General features: G+C 41.2%; 1 protein-coding gene across 1 annotated transcript in view; it reads left to right on the top strand.

Annotated features, from left to right (window-relative positions):
* Positions 1-22067, top strand: part of Rasgrf2 (RAS protein-specific guanine nucleotide-releasing factor 2) — a gene marked incomplete in the record, with an annotated part of 251422 nt that overhangs the window by 153775 nt on the left and 75580 nt on the right. Inside the window, 2 exon segments of the mRNA NM_009027.4 lie at positions 5769-5873; positions 9018-9107. Coding sequence (NP_033053.2) covers positions 5769-5873; positions 9018-9107 — 195 coding nt within the window.

Raw genomic sequence — 22067 nt, 5'->3', positions numbered from 1 at the left:
CCTGATCTCAGCTCTCCTGGGAAGCACAAGTAAGCACCCACACATGCAAGTTCACATGTACACATGTACAAATACATATACATACACACATGCACACACATAAGAACACATATGCATACGCAAACATATACACAAACATATACATGTACACTTATGTGCAACATGAATACACACAAGCACACAGAATAACACACACATGCACATCCATGAATACATAAACACAAGCAAACACATATGAGCATACACATAAGAACACATATAACATATACAAGAGCACACACATACACACATAAGCGCATATATACACAGACACATGCATACACATGAGTACATACACACAAGCATACACATGTGCACACATGAGAATACACACACATAAGAGCACACATGTAAGCACACATGCACACACAAGAGCACACATATATAAGAGCACATACATGTATACACATGACCAAATACATATAAGCATACATACTAGAGCATACACATACACACACAAGAGCACATAAATGTATACATAGAAGCACATAATACACTTTGACCACTGTCTTCTTTAGTTCTGATCTTCAAACTATAGCCTTGGAGTGCACAGCATCGGTCTAGAGTGCTTAGGACACTGTTTAGCATGGGTTACAGATGGATAGTTTTGTTTCCCTCTTGGAGCAATAAGCTAGAAGACAGTTAGATTTAGGGCCCAATCTGTTTGTAGCTGTTATAGTATATAAAACTATGTAATTCAAAATCAACAGAAGTTTCTTTTTCAGAGCTTCTAGAGGGCAAGATGTCCCAGAGATGAACTTTTTTTTTTTCTGTGTAGAGTAGGAGACGTGTAGAAAGCCTCACTTGAGCAAGGGGCAGGGTCAGAGGAAGGAATCTAATCTTTGGAGATAGCATGGTATTTTTATGAGGGTAGATGCTTTGTGACTTAATCACCCTTAAAGGTCCCAACTCTCAGTTGGGCTAGGGATTAATCTTCCAACATGGGAATAGATTCAAACCATAGCATGAAGAGATTCTGATAAATGGGAAAAATCTCCTGGGCAAGGGTCCCTGGTTGTTCAAAGCCTTGACTGCTTATACCCTGAGGCTGGCAGATGGAGAAAACCTGGGACTAAAGGTGTTTGTTCCCACAGTACAGGATTAGCTCAAGAGAAGGAATTACTCTTTCCTACTGTGTTTCCGTCAAACATGATTCAGAGTTTATTCTAAGAGTTGGAATCTCTGGATGCTAATAGGTTAGAAAAACTATTTTGCATTTTCAGCTCATTGTGTGCTGTTGGCCTCCCCTTCTGGGTGGGGCAGAAAGTCCAATGTGTGTGGTTGATGAGCTGGCTGAGGTAAGGCTGTACTCTAGAAAGGCCCACAGCTCTACTTCCTGGGCTTTCCCGGCACAGCTGCCTGCTAACATAGCCCCCTAAGCTCCTTGCAGTCTGATATTAAGACCTTCTTTATGTTTCCATTCCCTTTCTCTTTCTGTAGCTGCTTCCAATATCTTTTCATATGTTTATTTCCCAATTACCCCTAAAAGCATTTAAGATAGTAGTCAACCAGACTCATGGCCAGACACATCTGGATTAAAAATAAGATAGATAAAGAAATCAGGAGATGAGAGAAAGGTGGAAAGTTACATGAGGATAGGGGTTATGTGGTCTTCTGTGTGGTCCCCTGAGCCCTAGAGTCCTTGACTTCCCTTCTGAGTTTCTTATTTAACAGAATGGAGGCAGACAGGAGAGCAATTATGTGATTCACACTGAAAGCGGAGGTCAGCTTGTCTGAGCAGGTTCATATTTCCTGGCTATTGGAACTTGATAAATAGATCCCCACAGTAAAAGGCTTAGAAGTAAAACTGCTGTCATGGTGGATCTTTGGGCATTCCTCTGAATAGATAAGACGGATCAATTATAGACTCATTTTTTTTTATTCTGCACTGTTGTATGGGCAATGTTGATCATGAATAGCTCCATGAGAGACAAGGGTGAACCCTGAGGCATCCGCCTGATGATTCAGAGCATGTGGGTGAAGATGTATGCTTGTGCATGAGTGTGCACAGATACAGGTGACATATATGTAAGTCAAGGGTGCTGCTCTCTTCCCCTTGCTGTCCAGTCCTGAGAAATTCCAAAAGGCAGGGAAATTAAAGGCTCAGACCAATCTTTAATTTGAAAGATGTTTGCATGTGCTTTGCATAACATTAAGAGTCAAAACATCTGGCAAACTTGAATAAGACTTTAGTGCTAAGAGCTGCTACATATTTTTTTGCTTTGCACTTCAGAATCCAGCCCCACACAATCTCACTGTGTAACATCAGCTTTGTCCATGACATCCACAGACAGCATAGGTCTCTCTGACTGCCACCCAGTTTTAGGGTAAACTCATTTAAATGTTGGTGACCATTGCCTAATCTCACTGTCACCACAATGGTAATGCCATTTTGTAATAGTTCAAGCAAACTTTAAATGGCATGAACAAAATGAAGAGAAATAGAAAATATCTCTCAAGATAAACAGGGCAATAATTTTTTTAGAGATAAATAATGCAATTTAATCTTTCTACAACCTAGTCTCTGTGGGGAATTGCAGGCTGGTCTCCAGTTGAGCTGACATCTGAACCCTGATGGTCATAATTCACCTTCATGACATGGTAGGCGTTCCCTCATGCTCCTGGAACTCTGGCTCCTGCCCAAGTTACTGCCGCGCCCCCCCCCCAGCTCCCACAAGAGAAGCATGGTCAGTAGTCACGTAGGCAATGGCCCAAGCTTCTGACCTTCAGGGTAAACTCCTCCCCAGTTACCTAGCAACAGTGAAGACAATAAAAAGGAGTGTTCAGTCCCCACCTCACTCTCTCACTCCTTTGTTCCCTTACCTCTCACTTCTCTCACTCTTCTCTCTTCTCTCCTTTCTCTTTGTCTTCTTCTCTCTCTCCTCTATCCCTCTTACTATTCTCTTTCTCTCTAGCTTTCTCTCTCTCTCTCTCTCTCTCTCTCTCTCTCTCTCTCTCTCTCTCTCACACACACTCTCTCTCTCCCTTCTCTCTTTCCCCCTGCCTTTCTATAATAAAGCTCTTAAACCATAGAGAGTCTCTGCTCTATCAAGATCTGCTGCGTACTCTGGTCAGTGTTGGGAACCTCTTCCCTTATCCCTCTCTCCCATAACCCCGGAGCTACAGGGTGTGGCCCTAGGGTCCTCAGGTCTGGGGTTGCCCCTTCTCCACACCCCCAGTGGGTCAGAGGCTTAGATGCCCACCCAGGGCTGAGTGGAAAGCGTCTGGCAGCCCCCCCCCCCCATGCCTGTGTCCACCTGCCCAGAGCACAGGAACTCTGGCCGGACGTGGGCCATATCCTCCCCTTCCCCCACTTACCTGCCCCCCCCTTTTTTTTAGTTCCCAGCAAGTCTCCAAATCTAGTTTAGGCTCATCTGATGGCCACCAGGGCCCTCCTGTCCTATAAGGCCCATTCCTGCTTTTTTCTTCCCCCAAAAGTTTTTTAAAAACTAAACAGTTAGATATTTATCAATGATGAGTTCTCAATGAAAGTCAACCCAATGGCAAGCAAGGCAGGAACAGAGAGCCCAATGACTGCCAGCATAGCTGCTGTTCCTTACCTAACCGGGTTCACTCAGACCATGGTTATGCAACTCACCCACCCAAGTGTGGTTGCAGAGCCCACAGCACTAGAGCTGTTTCCTTGTTCTCAGTTTGAAAATTGCCTGCCTGGAGGCTGAAAGTGATACTGATTTTAGCATTTGTTTTGAGCCCACATCTGCCTACTTGTCCTGTGGGCAAAGCTGTTTGCATAGTGCATGGTTGGGAGTGAGCAAGCCAGAAAGAAGTGCTTGCCTACTCTATAGGAACAGTAGGGCTTCCTTTGTGTTAGCTTACAGTTATCTGTTGGGTACCTGCTCCTTCAGGACATTAAGGTCCTATTTAGTTCTCTCAGTCAATACATTAACTAAAAAAATGTATTTCGTTATTGTGGACTGAAGGTTTCCTCTTCTCAGACGAATGAATGTGTGCGTGCATTGAACCAAGGATTTGTGTTTCATATTCTGCACTTCTTCCACAACACATGCTTCCCATTACTGAACTTCGAAGACGCCATTTAGAAAATAACAAAACTAACAGCTGAGCACTGTTTTGTATGCATCTCGCCAGCTCTACTGTAATTATATCATTCAGGAAAAGATTCTAAGCACTTCCTTTCTCTGTTGCATTTCAAAAGATCAAAATTGTGGCCATAATTCTAAGGGAGTAAATAATATAAAAGTTTAAAAATAGCTTACATGAAATCATTATTTTTTTTAATGTTTGTCGAGTAAACCCTTGAATGCTGAGACTGGGGAAGTGGCTTAGGTGACTGGGATAACATATTAGTGGAAATGGCACTAAAATGTAATCACTGTGAGTCAACTAAGGAGCTGATGAAAAAGCAAAGGGGGACCTATTGGACACATATTAATTTCTAGTTCTCTTTTCTTTTGGAATAATGCACATGTTATTGTTTTACCTGCATAAGATGCCAGGGGAAGGAATTTAGAAGTATCATCTCTGTAGCACTGACTGCAGTCTCAGAAAGACACATCTTTCATTCCGGGACTATCAACTGTCACCCTAAGACTCGTGTCACCTTCACCTTAAACTTTCTACAGTTCACTGAAAAAGTTTCACTCAGGCTGGAGATGTAGTTTGCCTAACTTTAACAATACCTATCTAAAGCAATACTAAACAAAAAAGCAAAGGAAGAAAGGGAAGGGAAGGGAAGGAAAGGGGAGGGGAGGGGAGGGGAGGGGAGGGGTCGGAAAGGGAAGGGAAGGGAAAAGGAAGGGAAGGGAAAAGGAAGGGAAGGGAAAAGGAAGGGAAGGGAAAAGGAAAGGAAAGAAAAAGGAAAGGCAAGGAAAAAGGAAAGGCAAGGAAAAAGGAAAGGAAAGGAAAGGAAAGGAAAGGAAAGGAAAGGAAAGGAAAAAGGAAAGGGAAACGAAAAGGAAAGGAAAAAGGAAAGGAAAGGAAAAAGGAAAGGAAGAAAGGGAAAAAGGAAGAAAAGAAGAAACTTCACTTGCTTATTAGCGATGTGTAGCTCTGCCTTGCTAGTCGATACACCCTTTTAGGGTGAGGGAGAATTGCCTTATAGCTCTGTGTCCAAAATTGTTGTTGTTAGACATTGATGGCTATTAAGCATTGAAATGACTAGTGATAGAGGGGAGTTAGAGTATGACTTTAATTTTAATTCATATAAATTTGCCATACACCCATGTTTGGTTAATGCTACCATGTTGGGGAAATGTATGCCTAGATTCTAAAGAACTTTCTCCGAGCTTCCTGGGACATGGGGTTACAGATCAAACTTTGTCTGCCTTAGCAGACATCCTAGGTAAAGAAGAAATCCTAATTTTGATTCCAATTTATTTTCTAATCTGAAAAAGTTAATTGTTCTGTTTCAAGAAAAGCCATTCTGGAAGGCAGCAGATCCACTGCACACTTTATGTTCTCTTTAACCTCTTGTTGCCCTGGATAGAGGGGCAAGCCAAGATTAGCCTGAAGGTTGGACACGATCAGTGGATCACTAGCCTGGGTAGTGACAATTATTATGTTCTTAATAATTTATGTTCTTAATGTTCTGTGGAGAAGAATGGCTTGACTTTATAGGAAAGCACTTTAAATGTGTAAGCTAGTCTGAAATGTTTATGATCCGTGGAGAAATTTGCATTTCCATGCCTGAGTTTGCTGAGGTACTCTTGCACTCATGGCCTGGGTAACATCCCTGTGTTTTCCAGCAGCTGTCTTGGAGTCTGCACCAGCCGACAAAGCGGGAGATTCTGCAGACATGTCACCATGTAGATCCCCCACAACTCCCCGGCACCTCCGCTATCGGCAGCCTGGAGGTAAGAGCTCAGACAGGGATTTGGAGAAAGAAAAGTCATCCTGTGCTTCTAGATCAGTGTGCTGCTTGGCTATAATATTTCCTAATGTAACATTAGTTACAAATATTAACTAATCTTCCCACAACCTAGTCTCCAAATCCATTCTAGGCTCACCTAATGGCCTCCAGGGCCCTCCTGTCTTCTGCTAGGCCATCTCTGCTTTTTTCTTCCCCCAAGGAAACAAACAACTAACTAACAACAACAAAAATAACAAAGATGAACTAATCTTTATAATTAATATTATATTAGGTAATATTATAACTAGTATTACATAGGTAATATTAGTTAGGTCGAAGAAGTAGAAATATCAATGATCAGGAAGCCTACTTCTAGTCTGGCTAATATTGCTGATTCTGGTATTGTGATGTGTTCTGTGCAGAGGAAGAGAATAAAATGTCCATTATGGGGCATGGCTAGTTGAGGGGCCAACATCCCTACCTATATCATTCCATCGTTAGTTTTGAAACACAACAAATATCTACTCATTGGGAGATAGATTGCTCACAAAACAGAAATACATTATCTCTTCATTTTTTTCCCTATTGATCAAATAAATATCCAAATAAGAGTTGTTTTGAAATGTCTCTTTTCCCTGACCACTTCCAATGCTGATTATTTCAAGTCAGAAGAGAAAATTACGAAACCAGATTCACTCCACAGGACCCAAGCCAAGTGCAGAGGTTGTTTTTGTGCCTTACTGTCAGGCTTCAGCTATAGCATGCTAGCAAAAGATGAAAGCCCATGTCTCCAGGAGGTCACTGCCTCTGTGACCCCATCCTCTCTATAGAAGCTGTTGTCATCAGCCCTTGGCAATAAGAGCAGAAAGAAGAGTGTGGGTTATGCTCCGGCCAGATCGCAGTCTTTAAGTCAGACTCCTGGCCAGTTACCAATCAATCGCCTGGCCATTGGCCATTTTGGTTGTCCTGGCAAGTGAAGGCAGCTCACTAGCTTTTCCTATCTTATCACATGACTGCCGTGGACTCAGAAAAATCTCTCCACTATTCCTAATACCCTTATCAATGCAGGACCTGACACTTCACTTGGTAAGTGTCTTGGTGGCCTTCCTTGGGTTTACTGCCACCTGGAAAGGAATGTGATCAGAGTCTATGGAAGACTGGTGAGAGTTAGATACTGTTCACCCTGTTGCTATTAGAGCTTTGTTTTATAGCCATATATATATTCACAGGTAAATTTTTAATTTATGTAAGGATTTATTATTTATTATTTGTCATAGAGACTTGAGAACAGAGGGAATAACCTAGAACGTGGGATAAAACATTGGCTACAAATAGGAGAGAGTGTCATATATTTTCTTATTGTGCAGTCAATATCTTGCTTGTTTACTAATATATTTGCCACCTGTTTTCATGTTTGGGAACATTGTGAAACTATTTCATCTATCTACCCACCCATCCATTCATTAATAACCTATGCATTCACCTATCCATCTGTCTTGTGTATCATCTATGTATCTATCAATCAATCCTCTATTTATCACCTATCTACCATTATCTATCTATCTATCTATCTATCTATCTATCTATCTATCTATCTATCTATCTATCTATCTATCTATCATCTGTTGCATATATAACAATTATTTATCCATCCATCTTATTTATTATCCATCTATTTACTTATTTATAGTATGAAAATTAAATATCAGAAGCAAGCTACTCAGTGCTTTTCAGGTCGGAATCATGCCATACTGTTTTCTCTAAGGGCCTGGGAGAAAACAGTGACGTCTGGCCACAGCATTAGGAAATGCTATGTGACTAGTCTGAGATGTGAAAGTTGCTGCAGAGGCTGCTCATTATGTCCTTTCCATTTAGACAATGAAATACTTCACAGTGCGTTCATTTATTTACTGGGAAGGGTGTATATGTGTGCCATAGCATGCATATGGGCAAACCATGCAGATGACAACCTATGGCAGTTGGCTCTGTCCCTCCAGCCCTGGGGATTGAACCTGAGTTCAGAAATCTGATTCAGATGAAAAGGTTTGGCAGCAAGCAGCCTTGAGAAAGTGTGTGTGTGTGTGTGTGTGTGTGTGTATACAGGTGTGCATGCATGTGCACGCATGTGTGGAGGTTAAATGTGGATATCAGATGTCTTTCTCTGGTCTTCTGCACCTTCTATTTTGAGCTAGGGCCTCTTACTGATCCTGAAATGCACTAATTTGATAGACTGTGGGTGGAGGTGAAGATCGCTCCGTGGACCTATCCCAGTGCTGGGATTATAGGTGTGTGCTGCCAGGCTGGCATTTTTGAGTGGTGCTAGAGACCCTAACTCATTCATCATGCTTTCACAGCAAGCATTTCACCCACTGAGGCACCCACAGCCTTATAGCCTTTCAATTTTAAACAGGCTAAACTTAACTCATCCTTCCTGTGGCATGGGGTCAAACCAAAGGCCTCCTGCATGCTTAGCAAATATTCAACCATTAACTGATTTTTAAAAATTGTACAGAAAACATGATTTAGAGTCTTCTTAAAGTAGTTTTATGTAGCAATATAATTCACTTACCACAAAATTCTTCTTTTTAAAATCTGTATCTCATTAGATTTTATATACTCAGAAGGCCAGGCAGCCATAACCATGGCTTAATTTTAGGACATTTTCATTATCTAAAAGAAATCTTATAGTCATCAACAAACTCTCTGACTTCTGCCTCTCCCATAACCACTAATCTATGATCTGTATGTTTGGATTCACCCATTCTAGACATTTAGAGAATCATCCAGTGGGGGACCTTAAAACTGGCTTTCCACTTAGTGAATGCTTTATCCATTTTATACTATGTGTCAAAACTTCATTCCTTTCTATGATGGAATATTATTTTCTCAAACCTATTTATCAGTGGAGGGACATCTAATTTTTGGCTACAGTGAGTACTGCTTCTGTGAATATCCATGTACAACTTCTTGCATAATGTGTATCTTAGTTTGCTGTATGCCTAGAATGGAATTTAACAAGGATAGCATGGTGCCTGGCTTGGGCCCGAACATTCATCCAATATAGGTGTTAAAGTGAGAATATTCACCACAGAATATCACCCGTATGCCTCACCATTCCATTCCATTTCTTTCCTTTTTAAATAACCAGGACAGGTAGCCGACAGCGCCCACTGTTCTGTGTCACCTGCTTCTGCTTTTGCAATCGCCACAGCTGCAGCAGGACATGGGAGTCCACCAGGTGAGTCTTGAACCAGTGGCCTTTGACTGTCGGGGTCTTGATTACTATAAGGAAATTCAGATGTTCATAGTGTTGGGAAATGAACCCAGAGGACATTATACTAAATGAAACAAGCTGGACACAAAAACTAAACGCTGCATGATGTCACTTATGTTTGGAATTTAAAGGAGTTGAACTCATGGAATCAGAGAGCAGAATAGATGGGACATGGGTAAGGTCTGAGGAGATTAAGGAGACACCAGCTGCATCATACAAAGCTACATTGGCTGATAAGCTCTGGACATCTACTGTGCAGTCTGGTGACCATGGTTTATAATAATAATGATAATAATAATAAATTAATATTAAAGATCTACAGAATGTATTTTAAAAATCCTTATCTCAAAAAGTGACTAATAGATATATTAATGAGCTTGGTTTTATCACTCCAACACACACACACACACACCACAACACACACACACATCATGTCATGCCCTAACAACATGAAATAATAATAAGCAACTAAACAACCACCATCAAGTGAGTCTCATATGTTTGATCTTCGGATCATGCTTCTGAGAAACTCTGTGTGTGAGGGGAAGTGTTACTACCCCTGTGTTGTTTTAACGATTCTTCTGCCTCTGTGCCACATGGCTAAGACCTGTTCCCTCCTCCTCTCAGTCTGAAGCACATGCAAGATGCAGGGAGGCCTGTAGAGTGGAGAGGCCTCAGGCTGCCTGGCGGCTCACTTGTATTTGCTTTATGATTCCTTCTGAATGGTTTCACCCTCAATTTTCAGGGCAAAGAAAATATAGTAAAAATAAAATTCCAGTGCTTTAATAAGTGAAAATTATGTTTATTATCTATCTTCTTTTCCCTCACAGGCAGAGGAATGATGTTAAAATTAATCTGCAATTGCTTTAAGTAGACCCATTGCTGTGTCTGTGTGATTGTCACTAGTAATTCTAATCGTGATTTGCAGAGCCAGGAGAACAGATCTACTTTATTAACCCCTGCCACTGCCCAAATGGGGTCTCTTACCAGGGCCTATGAACCTACCTTTATAATAGAGGCTGGCAGAGAATATCTGTGTGGGTTGGTTCTAAATTGATGAACAAAGAGATATGTTCATTATACAATATAGGTGGAGGGTGGGAGATTATTTTCTGTCTCTCATCTAAATAGAGATCTTGGAGACTTGCCACCTTCAGTGTTTCAGCATACACATCATTGGCTGTGTCAAGGGGTGCTCTTTGTCTTAAATACTCTTTAAATTTACCCCAAAGGCTTCATCAGCATGGAAGAAAACAGTCTGTAATGATCAAATATTCACAAGCCTGCCTAGTTTTCATGTGCACTGAAAAAGCCTATTTTGGTTTTGTTCCTATTTTCACTTTTATTTATTAATGTTTTTAAGAACATGGAGCCTGCCCTGTTGTTAGATGAGGCTATTGTTCCTTTCATATCTTCCTCTCTTGGTTTGCCTGAGTCCACCCCTCTTCTCATCCAGAGAATGCAGACCTTGCCTCCCCAAGATTGGAATTTACATTGGCCTCTCTTGGAGAACATGACAACCTTTCAGGAGATGTTTATAGGCTTATAGGCGTCTGTGGACATGGCTGCATCGTCGGGCCTGCAACACTCTGCTCCCCCATTTCTTCTCTCAGTTTATCATGCCGCACTGGCAAAGACCCACTTCTCTCACAGGAGTGCATCTACCACAGAAGTATTGTCAGCCTGAGCTTCCTCATTAAACACCCCGCATACGCTGTCTGTCTTTGCTGTATTTTCCCATCAATACCACTATTTCACACTCTATATATTTGGTCAATTTTCCTTGCTTATTATTTATTTCCTCAATGGGTATAAAATCCCAGAGGCAGGAATTTTTTGTCTATATACTGCAATATCCTCAGTAGCCTGAATAGTATTGTATGTATAGTAAATAGCCAATGACTTTTCTTTAGTTTCATGAATCCACCCCAATGACTGGTTCCTTCTAGGTGCAATTATTTACACTCAGTTCACAACCAGAAGATCCTGTAGCTGCCTCTACATTCTTGGTGCTGTGCTGCTTTAAGTCGTAGGATGTTGTTATTTTTGCTATCTTTTCTTGGATGAAAGGGTTTGTCTGTTTGTCCAGATGTCTGGGGAAACGATCTCTGTCACTAGAAGGTAGCACAGCTCTGAGATGAGCATGTGATGGGTTCCTAAGATGTTGTCTTGTTGGTACTGATGTGGCTGGCGAGTTTTTCTCACCCTCTTGACTCATAAATTCTTGAGATATAACTGAGCAGGAGGGTCCAGGGCATAGAGTGAGGGTTACAAATCTGAAAACAGTGCTAATTCACCTGCTACCACTCCTGTTGTGTAATCAACAAGACCTGATTTCATACACAAACATCCACCAAAGCAGGCATTCTGTCCTCCCCAATGGGACTACCATAGAGGATCTCCAGTTTATACTAGAGCCAGTCAGAGATGGGTGCAGATTTTGTGGGCGTACCTGATGCTTAATATAACCTGAGAAGACTCACTCAAGAAAAAGCATTCAGATGTCCAGACATGGTAGCATAGACCTCTGATCCCAGCTCCTGGGATTCAGAAGTAGATGGATCTCTGTGAGTGTCAGAGTATCCTCGTATACATAGAGAGGTCCAGGGCTACACAGTGAAATCCTGTTTCAAAAAACAAACAACAATGCTCTGAAGACAACTCTTTGATGAACCTTCCGAGGCTTTTAGCATAAAGAGGCCCTGAAGCTTAAGCTTTGTGGTCACCCTTGTGAATTTGCTTTTCAGTTGACTATGGTTGGAATATGAGTCAGGCCCCCTAGAAAATGTGGTAAAAGCTTCATCCTCACAGTAGTGCTAACTGGGGAGTGGTAGCCTTATGAAAGGCTCTTAACTAATTGGGGGTGTCCCATCAAAAGGGATTGTGTAGCCCTGCCAGTCCCCCCTTTCTCTCTCCTATAGCATGCTCTTTGCTTTTCCAGATATTACCCATCTATAGCTGCAATGACAGTTACAGGAAATCTGTACTGTGGGCTTTTAGAATAAAGTGGGAGGTTGGAGTGCTGATGACCTGCAGTCAGTCATCACCCAGGTTTCTTCTAAATTGATCCAAAGTTAGATGATATAATGAAAAACAGCTATAAGCTCAAAACAGTTGGCCAAACATTCAGACTCCTGTGGAAATTAATTGGATTCACTGACTGGTTCCTAGAGAGAATAACGTGTATAGTCACTTTCTTCTAGTGTCAGATTATGCAGTCTGCCTTCCGCAGTGTTTGACTCTGTGGTACCTCTTTAACTTTGTATAAGCTTGAGATATGGGACATGTGACAGGGTCCTTGTGTGCTGTCACATTGTCTAGTATTATTTCAAGGCACTTGCTCAAATGTTAGAGCTCTGTATGAAGCAGAAATTAACATGCATATATTTCAGATGGTTGCTGATACAGGGAACCTGCAGGTGAAGCTGGGAAGTAGTTAGGACATGAACAGAAGTCAAATACAATGAAGACACACAGCAAGGCACATTGTGTTGCCTACGACAAACCTGAACCTGAAGCCATTATCACATGACCTAAAATGAAGTATGAAAAGTGAGTTGTTTTTTCTGGGAGTAGCAAGAGTGGCCACAGAGGTACTACAATAAGCTCTTGAGGATCTGTGAGCAGATCTGTGCAAGCCAAAGTAAGTTAGCACGGCAGAGAAATGGTTAAGTGCTTTTGTAGGGACATTAGTGGCACACACAGTTATTTCAGAAATAGCAGACCCTTTGCCTGGTACTTACAATGCAGAGGGTTTGTAGTCTGTTTTCTCATCTGTGTACCCCTGAGACAGTGGAGCTGAGTTTGTGTAACTGGGTTTGGAGAAGTTTTTAAAAATACTAATACCTGGTCCTAGACTATCCCAGGTGTGAGATGTTTGAACTAGTATAATATCTGAACCCTTCCCCCATTTAAAATTCTGTGACCACATTATTTGTAGTGAAGTATAGATAAAAACTTAGCTACCTCTTTCTATACCTTGGATACAATTCTTTTTTTTTTAATTAGGTATTTTCCTCATGTACATTTTCAATGCTATCCCAAAAGTCCCCAATACCCACCCCCCCAACCCCTACCCACTCACTCCCCCTTTTTGGCCCTGGGGTTCCCCTGTACTGAGGTATATAAAGTTTGCAAGTCCAATGGGCCTCTCTTTCCAGTGATGGCCGACTAGGCCATCTTTTGATACATATGCAGCTAGAGACAAGAGCTCCGGAGTACTGGTTAGTTCATATTGTTATTCCACCTATAGGGTTGCAGTTCCCTTTAGCTCCTTGGGTAATTTCTCTAGCTCCTCCATTGGGGGCCGTGTGACCCATCCAATAGCTGACTGTGATCATCCTCTTCTGTGTTTGCTAGGTCCCGGCATAGTCTCACAAGAAACAGCTATATCTGGGTCCTTTCAGCAAAATCTTGCTAGTGTATGCAATGGTGTCAGCGTTTGGAAGCTGATTATGGGATGGATCCCTGCATATGGCAATCACTAGATGGTCCATCCTTTCGTCACAGCTCCAAATTTTGTCTCTGTAACTCCTTCCATGGGTGTTTTGTTCCCATTTTTAAGAAGGGGCAAAGTGTCCACACTTTGGTCTTCGTTCTTCCTGAATTTCATGTGTTTAGCAAATTGTATCTTATATCTTGGGTATCCTAAGTTTCTGGGCTAATATCCACTTATCAGTGAGTACATATTGTGGGAGTTCCTTTGTGATTGGGTTACCTACTCAGGATGATGCCCTCCAGGTCCATCCATTTGCCTAGGAATTTCATAAATTCATTTTTTTAATAGCTGAGTAGTATTCCATTGTGTAAATGTACCACATTTTCTGTATCCATTCCTCTGTTGAGGGGCATCTGGGTTCTTTCCAGCTTCTGGCTATTATAAGTAAGGCTGCTATGAACATAGTGGAGCATGTGTCCTTCTTACCAGTTGGGACATCTTCTGGATATATGCCCAGAAGAGTTATTGCGGGATCCTCCGGTAGTACTATGTCCAATTTTCTGAGGAACCGCCAGACTGATTTCCAGAGTGGTTGTACAAGCTTGCAAGCCCACCAACAATGGAGGAGTGTTCCTCTTTCTCCACCCAGCATCTGCTGTCACCTGAATTTTTGATCTTAGCCATTCTGACTGGAGTGAAGTGGAATCTCAGGGTTGTTTTGATTTGCATTTCCCTGATGATTAAGGATGTTGAACATTTTTTCAGGTGCTTCTCAGACATTTAGTATTCCTCAGGTGAGAATTCTTTGTTCAGTTCTGAGCCCCATTTTTTAATGGGGTTATTTGATTTTCTGGAGGCCACCTTCTTGAGTTCTTTATATATATTGGATATTAGTCCCCTATTCGATTTGGGATAGGTAAAGATCCTTTCCCAATCTGTTGGTGGCCTTTTTGTCTTATTGACGGTGTCTTTTGCCTTGCAGAAGCTTTGCAATTTTATGAGGTCCCATTTATCGATTCTCGATCTTACAGCACAAGCCATTGCTGTTCTATTCAGGAATTTTTCCCCTGTACCCATATCTTCGAGGCTTTTCCCTACTTTCTCCTCTATAAGTTTCAGTGTCTCTGGTTTTATGTGGAGTTCCTTAATCCACTTAGATTTGACCTTAGTACAAGGAGATAGGAATGGATCAATTCGCATTTTTCTACATGATAATCGCCAGTTGTGCCAGCACCATTTGTTGAAAATGCTGTCTTTTTTCCACTGGATGGTTTTAGCTCCCTTGTCAAAGATCAAGTGACCATAGGTGTGTGGGTTCATCTCTGGGTCTTCAATTCTGTTCCATTGGTCTACTTGTCTGTCACTATACCAATACCATGCAGTTTTTATCAAAATTGCTCTGTAGTACAGCTTTAGGTCCGGCATGATGATTCCACCAGAGGTTCTTTTATCCTTGAGAAGAGTTTTTGCTATCCTAGGTTTTTTGTTATTCCAGATGAATCTGCCGATTGCCCTTTCTAATTCGTTGAAGAATTGAGTTGGAATTTTGATGGGGATTGCATTGAATCTGTAGATTGCTTTTGGCAAGATAGCCATTTTTACTATGTTGATCCTGCCAATCCATGAGCATGGGAGATCTTTCCATCTTCTGAGAACTTTCCATCTTCTGAGATCTTCTTTAATTTCTTTCTTCAGAGACGTGAAGTTCTTATCATACAGATCTTTCACTTCCTTAGTTAGAGTCAAGCCAAGGTATTTTATATTATTTGTGACTATTGAGAAGGGTGTTGTTTCCCTAATTTCTTTCTCAGACTGTTTATCCTTTGTTTACAGAAAGGCCATTGACTTGTTTGAGTTAATTTTATATCCAGCTACTTCATTGAAGCTGTTTATCAGGCTTAGGAGTTCTCTGGTGGAATTTTTAGGGTCACTTATATATACTATCATATCATCTGCAAAAAGTGATATTTTGACTTCTTCCTTTCCAATTTGTATCCCCTTGATCTCCTTTTGTTGTCTAATTGCTCTGGCTAGGACTTCAAGTACAATGTTGAATAGGTAGGGCGAGAGTGGACATCCTTGTCTAGTCCCTGATTTTAGTGGGATTGCTTCCAGCTTCTCACCATTTACTTTGATGTTGGCTACTGGTTTGCTGTAGATTGCTTTTATCATGTTTAGGTATGGGCCTTGAATTCCTGATCTTTCCAAGACTTTTATCATGAATGGGTGTTGGATTTTGTCAAATGCTTTCTCAGCATCTAACAAGATGATCATGTGGTTTTTGTCTTTGAGTTTGTTTATATACTGGATTACGTTGATGGATTTCCGTATATTGAACCATCCCTGCATCCCTGGGATGAAACCTACTTGGTCAGGATGGATGATTGTTTTGATGTGTTCTTGGATTCAGTTAGCAAGAACTTTATTGAGGGTTTTTGCATCGATATTCATAAGGGAAATTGGTCTGAAGTTCTCTATCTTTGTTGGGTCTTTTTGTGGTTTAGGTATCAGAGTAATTGTGGCTTCATAGAATGAGTTGGGTAGAGTACCTTCCGTTTCTATTTTGTGGAATAGTTCGTGAAGAACTGGAATTAGTTCTTCTTTGAAGGTCTGATAGAACTCTGCACTAAACCCATCTGGTCCTGGGCTTTTTTTGGTTGGGAGACTATTAATGACTGCTTCTATTTCTTTAGGGGATATTGGACTGTTTAGATCATTAACCTGGTCTTGATTTAGCTTTGGTACCTGGTATCTGTCTAGAAACTTGTCCATTTCATCCAGGTTTTCCAGTTTTGTTGAGTATAGCCTTTTGTAGAAGGATCTGATGGTGTTTTGGATTTCTTCAGGATCTGTTGTTATGTTTCCCTTTTCATTTCTGATTTTGTTAATTAGGATGCTTTCCCTGTGCCCTCTAGTGAGTCTGGCTAAGGGTTTATCTATCTTGTTGATTTTCTCAAAGAAGCAACTCCTTGATTGGTTGATTCTTTGTATAGTTCTTCTTGTTTCCACTTGGTTGATTTTGCCACTGAGTTTGATTATTTCCTGCCTTCTACTCCTCTTGGGTGAATTTGCTTCCTTTTGTTCTAGAGCTTTTAGGTGTGTTGTCAAGCTGCTAATGTGTGCTCTCTCTCATTTTTTTTTTTTTTTTTTTTTGGAGGCACTCAGAGCTATGAGTTTTCCTCTTAGTAATGCTTTCATTGTGTCCCATAAGTTTGGGTATGTTGTGGCTTCATTTTCATTAAACTCCAAAACGTCCTTAATTTCTTTCTTTATTCCTTCCTTGACCAAGTTATCATTGAGAAGAGTGTTGTTCAGTTTCCACGTGAATGTTGGCTTTCTATTATTTATTTTGTTATTGAAGATCAGCCTTAGTCCATGGTGATCTGATAGGATGCATGGGACAATTTCAATATTTTTGTATATGTTGAGGCTTGTTTTGTGACCAATTATGTGGTCAATTTTGGAGAAGGTACCATGGGGATACAATTCTACTATATCTGTTGCTTATCTTACATGGAACCCCTAGTTCATTTTGATGATATCAGAGTTGGAATTTTAAATTCTCACATTCCTTAATATTTAAAATATGGTAGGTTTCCTAAAGCTCTTCACCAGAAGAAACTGTTCTTAATCTGAAAGTAATACAAACTGTTGTGTATTTTGTATAACACACTTAATGAGCTCATTAATGTACAACTTGCTTACTTTGAAGGACCCACAACATGAGGACTCCCCCACGTTCTGACTCAGGATAGGCGACACGAGAAACGGTCTTGATCCAAACTGCAAGAGGTTTATTTGGGAAAGATCAGTGCACTGGGGATGAGACTCGTATCCCACTCAGGGATAGAGGAGTTGACCACGAGCTCAAGGGGTAAGGGGTTTATAACGGCAAAAACCGCAAACACCTGGCATCCTGGAACAATGGGGCAAGTTCTACTCCCTGCCATTAGTGAGGTCTATTTTGGACACAGGTCTAGGGGCTTAAATAATTTTTCACTCTCTCAGGATCTTTCAACTTAAAATACATACCTTAAGGTAGCAAGATATCTCAGTGGGTAAAGGTCATCACCGCCAAGTCTGATGACCTGAGTTAGATTCCTGGAAAACACACGGTGGAAGAGAACAGACTTCTAGAAGTTGTTCTCAGACGTCCGCATGTATGCTGTGGCACTTGCATACTTTTACAGTCATGTGCACAACTATATGAACACACATGCACATATTCACACTCAGAAGTGGAATAAATTTACAAATCAATTAATTTTAGTATGTTCCCAGAATAGTGCAACAATCACTACAATAAATTTGAGAAATTTTCCCACAGCCCTGTCTCTCCTGTCTCTTCCTCCAATTTCTCTGAGTTGCTGATATCTTTCTTATCCCCGTAAATTAATCCATTCAGGACATTTCCTATAAAAGAAATCATGTAATATGTTAGTTACCCCTTTTTTTTTTCACTTACTTAGTGTAATGTTTTGGAGGCTTTTCTATTTGTTTGTAGTGTACCAGCCACTTGATGCATTTTATTGTGGGATAATATTCTTTGGTGTGGATATACAATGTTCCACTTATTCATCCACCGGTTTTTTGAGTTGTTGCCATTCTTTGACTACTGTGAATGATACTGACACCACCATTTGTAGATGTGTGGATGCGTGTTTTCACCTCATTTTGAGAACATGTCTAAAGATTGAATTACTGAATTGTGTAATTATAGTTTCATGAATATCATTTAATAAAAAAGAGTCTTATCATTCTTACTGCCAATATTTATTCTAGTTCATTGTTTGAGGCTGTAATTATGTGTATTTTGTACCCTTTGAAATTTTCCCATGGTACTTACATGTGGTGCGCTTTGCTTTGTGTTTTGCTTTGGGCTATTTCTTCATCTCCTTCCCTTTTGTCCCTTCCATTTCAGTTTGGAGATTTCTTTTTCCATCATTAGGCTCAGTCCTTCTCCCTCAGCTGTACTAAGTCTCCTGTGAATTCAGTGAAGGCATTCTCCATCTCTAGCATTTCTTCCTTGACCTTTCTGCTTACAGTGCCTCACTGATTGCACAATGTGCCTGCTTCTTCCACTAAAGCTCTTACCACACTAGCCATCGTTAAATTCCCCATGTAATAGTTGTCATAGCCAAGTCTCTTCCTGAGGTTCACTGTCTGCTATATACTAAATTATGTTCCAAATTCATAAATGTACATTCTAGCCCCAATTACCCCCAAATAGCACTGCATTTGGTTAAAAGTTCTTCAAAGAGTTAACAATTAAATGGCTTATGTTGTGGGTCTAATCCAGTGTGACCTGTCCCTTAAAAGATGAGTTGTTTCAGACCTAAACATACCCAGAGAGTTGACCCCATAATGCCAAAGGAAGGTGATGGCCCCTTAGGTAGAAGTCGAAGTAAGTACCTCAAATGCAACTAAACCTAGTAATAAGGCCGGTTTGACATCTAACTTCCAGAACTGGAAGAAAGTGATTTCTTTTGTTTACATTGCAGCCTTTGGTATTTTATAACTGCAGCCTCAGCAAGCTAATGGGACCCCTCACACTGTGTTCTTGTGTTTTGGTAAACCCTGTAATTTCTTGCTGACAGAGATGATGGTGATAAAGGTCCCCTAGTGTGGGGACTTGTGTTACTGAGGTTGGAATTCAGTTTGCATTTGGGGTATCCTGTACTTACAGGAAACACAGGCTTCAGTTTCTTCTTTGTGTTTGCCCTCTTGGCCACAGTCTTCCCTGACTAGTGCAGAAGTCCTGTGGCTTACAGCCCTTCCTGCCATGACCCACAGCCATTGACTAGATCTCTAGTGGTGTGAGGTGTGATGTCGGAGAGGAGGCATCTGTGTCTCCCAGTAGAAAGTAGTGTTTGGAAAACTCAGTCTCAGAGCTGTGGTTTCTCTGCAGAACAGCTTCTATCCCTGCCTGCCCCATACTTCCATGGCTGCAGCCTTTCCTCCCTTGAATTCCCGATCCCTGTGGATTTCACTTTCCCTGGAGGTAAAACAGAAAGTGCCAGAACGGGAAGAGTGGCTTCCCGAAGCTGATGAGTCTCTGCTGTGTCTTTTTCCTTTAAAAGAATGCCTTTATTAAATAAAAGTGTTGGGCACATTCCATGTTCCTCCTCTCCTCTCCCTACAAGAACCATGAAGAGATCTCGCTCCTGTCTCTACTGTGAACCCACAAGTGTTTCCCAAAGTAAATTCCACTAAAGTGTGGAGCCACCTCAGAGTGTGACCCTCAGTCTCCTCAAGTTCATTTCTGAACCATTGTCATACTCCAGTCGGGAAGCAAAATGACCACTCGATGCTACCACTAAACAGTTCTAGTGGCCTGCTCGATCTGGGCGCACCTTGGATCATCTCTCTGGATACACCTTCTCTTCAGACTTGGGGCAGCCATTTGTCTTACAGCTTAGTTTTCTGTTGTGTCTGAGAAACTTTTTTTAGTTTTAGTTTGCCCAGATTTTTCTTGTGGTAAGCACAAATGTGATAAATTCCAAGATGATTACATGTTGGAGCTAAAACTAAAGTTTTTATGTGGTGGGACTTTTTTCCATAGCATTTTTTCATGTTTTTTTTCTCTATAATTTAATTTATTTATTCATTTTTCATCCCCATCACAGTCCTCTCTCCACTGACTCCAGTCCCCCCTCACATGATCCCTCCCTCCATCTCCCCTCCCATTTACCTCTGAGAAGGGAGAGGTTCCCCTGGGTACCAACCTACCCACTCTAGCACCTCACTGCAGGACTAGGCACATCCTGTCCCACTGAGGCCAGACTAGGCAGCCCAGTTAGGGAAACAGAATCCACAGACAGGCAACAGAGTCAGGGTTAGCCCCTGTTCCAGTTGTTGGGGGATCTGCGTGAAGACCAAGCTGCACATCTGCTACATATGTGCCGAGGGGCCTAGGTCCAGCCTGTGTATGTGGGGTTGTTTAATTCCATGAATTAATCTGAGAAGTACCCACTTTAATAATATTCAGTCTTATAGTCAACAAATTTGGAATGACTTCATTTATTTATATCTTCTTTCATTTATTGGTTTATGAGTTAGTTACACCAGTATTTTTATATTCTTTAGAATTCTTCACGTATCAGTTTATCCATGAATAATAGTAGTTTTATTTCTTCAAGTGTAATCTGCGTGGCTTCTATTTATTTTCTTTCTTTATTGCATTTGCTGGAACCAATATTAACTTTTTGATTTTTTTGTTTGTTTCTATGATTTGATTTCTAAAATAGGACTGGCATGGCTAACATTAATCATCAACTTAATATGACCTAGAAAAAGAGTATCAATTGAGTAGTCTTTAGCAGGTTGCTCTGTCGGCATGTCAGTGAGGGATTGTCTTGATTGTTGATGTTGGAGGACACAGATCACCGTGGACAGTGATGTTCCCTGTTATCTAGTCCTGGGCAATAAAGGAAACTGGCTGAGCATGCATGAAATGAGCCAGAGAGAAAACCAGCAAGGAGAATTTTCCTTCATGGTGTCCTGCCTGGAGTTCATGCCATGATTTCCTCCAATGATGGACGTATTCCAGCTTGTATGTAAAGATAATAAGCCCACCCACTAGTTAAGTTGCATTTACTTAGAGTGGTTTTATGACAGGAGCAGAAGGGATACCAGAGCATGGGGCTTCCTGTATGGTTGGGACTCAAGCTTCTGAACTAAAATAATCTTCCCACTTACTGGTGTGAATGTAACCCTGAGCCTGCAGATCAGCTAAGAATGCTCACAGCAGCTGGCCCTTGCATTCTCTTCTTGGAAAGGGGCCATAGGACAAGCTTGACCACACATAGTATTCACTACTGCTGATCATGTCTTCTCTGCACCTCCCAAGCAGACCCACATCCTTACTACAGAAGCCTGGATGCCCTCTTCCCTGGCTGGGCTGCATTGCCAAGTCTTCTGTCTGTGTATAGACCTTTCCCATGCTCTATGTAGATGATTCTCTTACTGATGCTGCTTCAAAGGGTTGCAAAGCAAGTTGATTCTGCCTCACAGTGTTAATTGCTGTTTGATTCCATCACAGAACCATCTGTTTAGGGCCAGGAAGGTAGCCTAAGCAGAGAATAGGAAGCTGAAACACATTTACACAGGACAGCCACAGCCACCTCCTGCTGAGCATTGTTCTAATAGGAATGAAACATTACAAATGCCAGACCTGCTTTCTCCCTTTGTTTTCGTTTTTAAAGAAAAGCCAGAAACCTGCATGTTTTTGAGAAAATTTCCAGTTTTTATAGAAATTGAAAATGAATTCATACTCTTTATAAACATAGTTGTAACCAAACAAAATATGTCTGTGGGCCACACTTGGCTGTAAGCCATTAGTGGTTGACCTTGGATTTACTATAACCAGTTACAGCTGGAGTTGAGGATGGTTGGAGCTTAGATTTGCTGAGATACCCTCAGATCTTATTAATAGACTCCTGACTTGCTTTATCAGACCCATCCACCAGCTTTTGCATGCCTTTTGC

Source organism: Mus musculus, chromosome 13 (genome assembly GCF_000001635.26).
Source record: "Mus musculus strain C57BL/6J chromosome 13, GRCm38.p6 C57BL/6J".
In the NCBI taxonomy this organism is placed as follows: domain Eukaryota; kingdom Metazoa; phylum Chordata; class Mammalia; order Rodentia; family Muridae; genus Mus; species Mus musculus.
The sequence above is the reverse complement of the archived record's forward strand: the minus strand, read 5'-3'. Positions and strand labels throughout refer to the sequence as shown.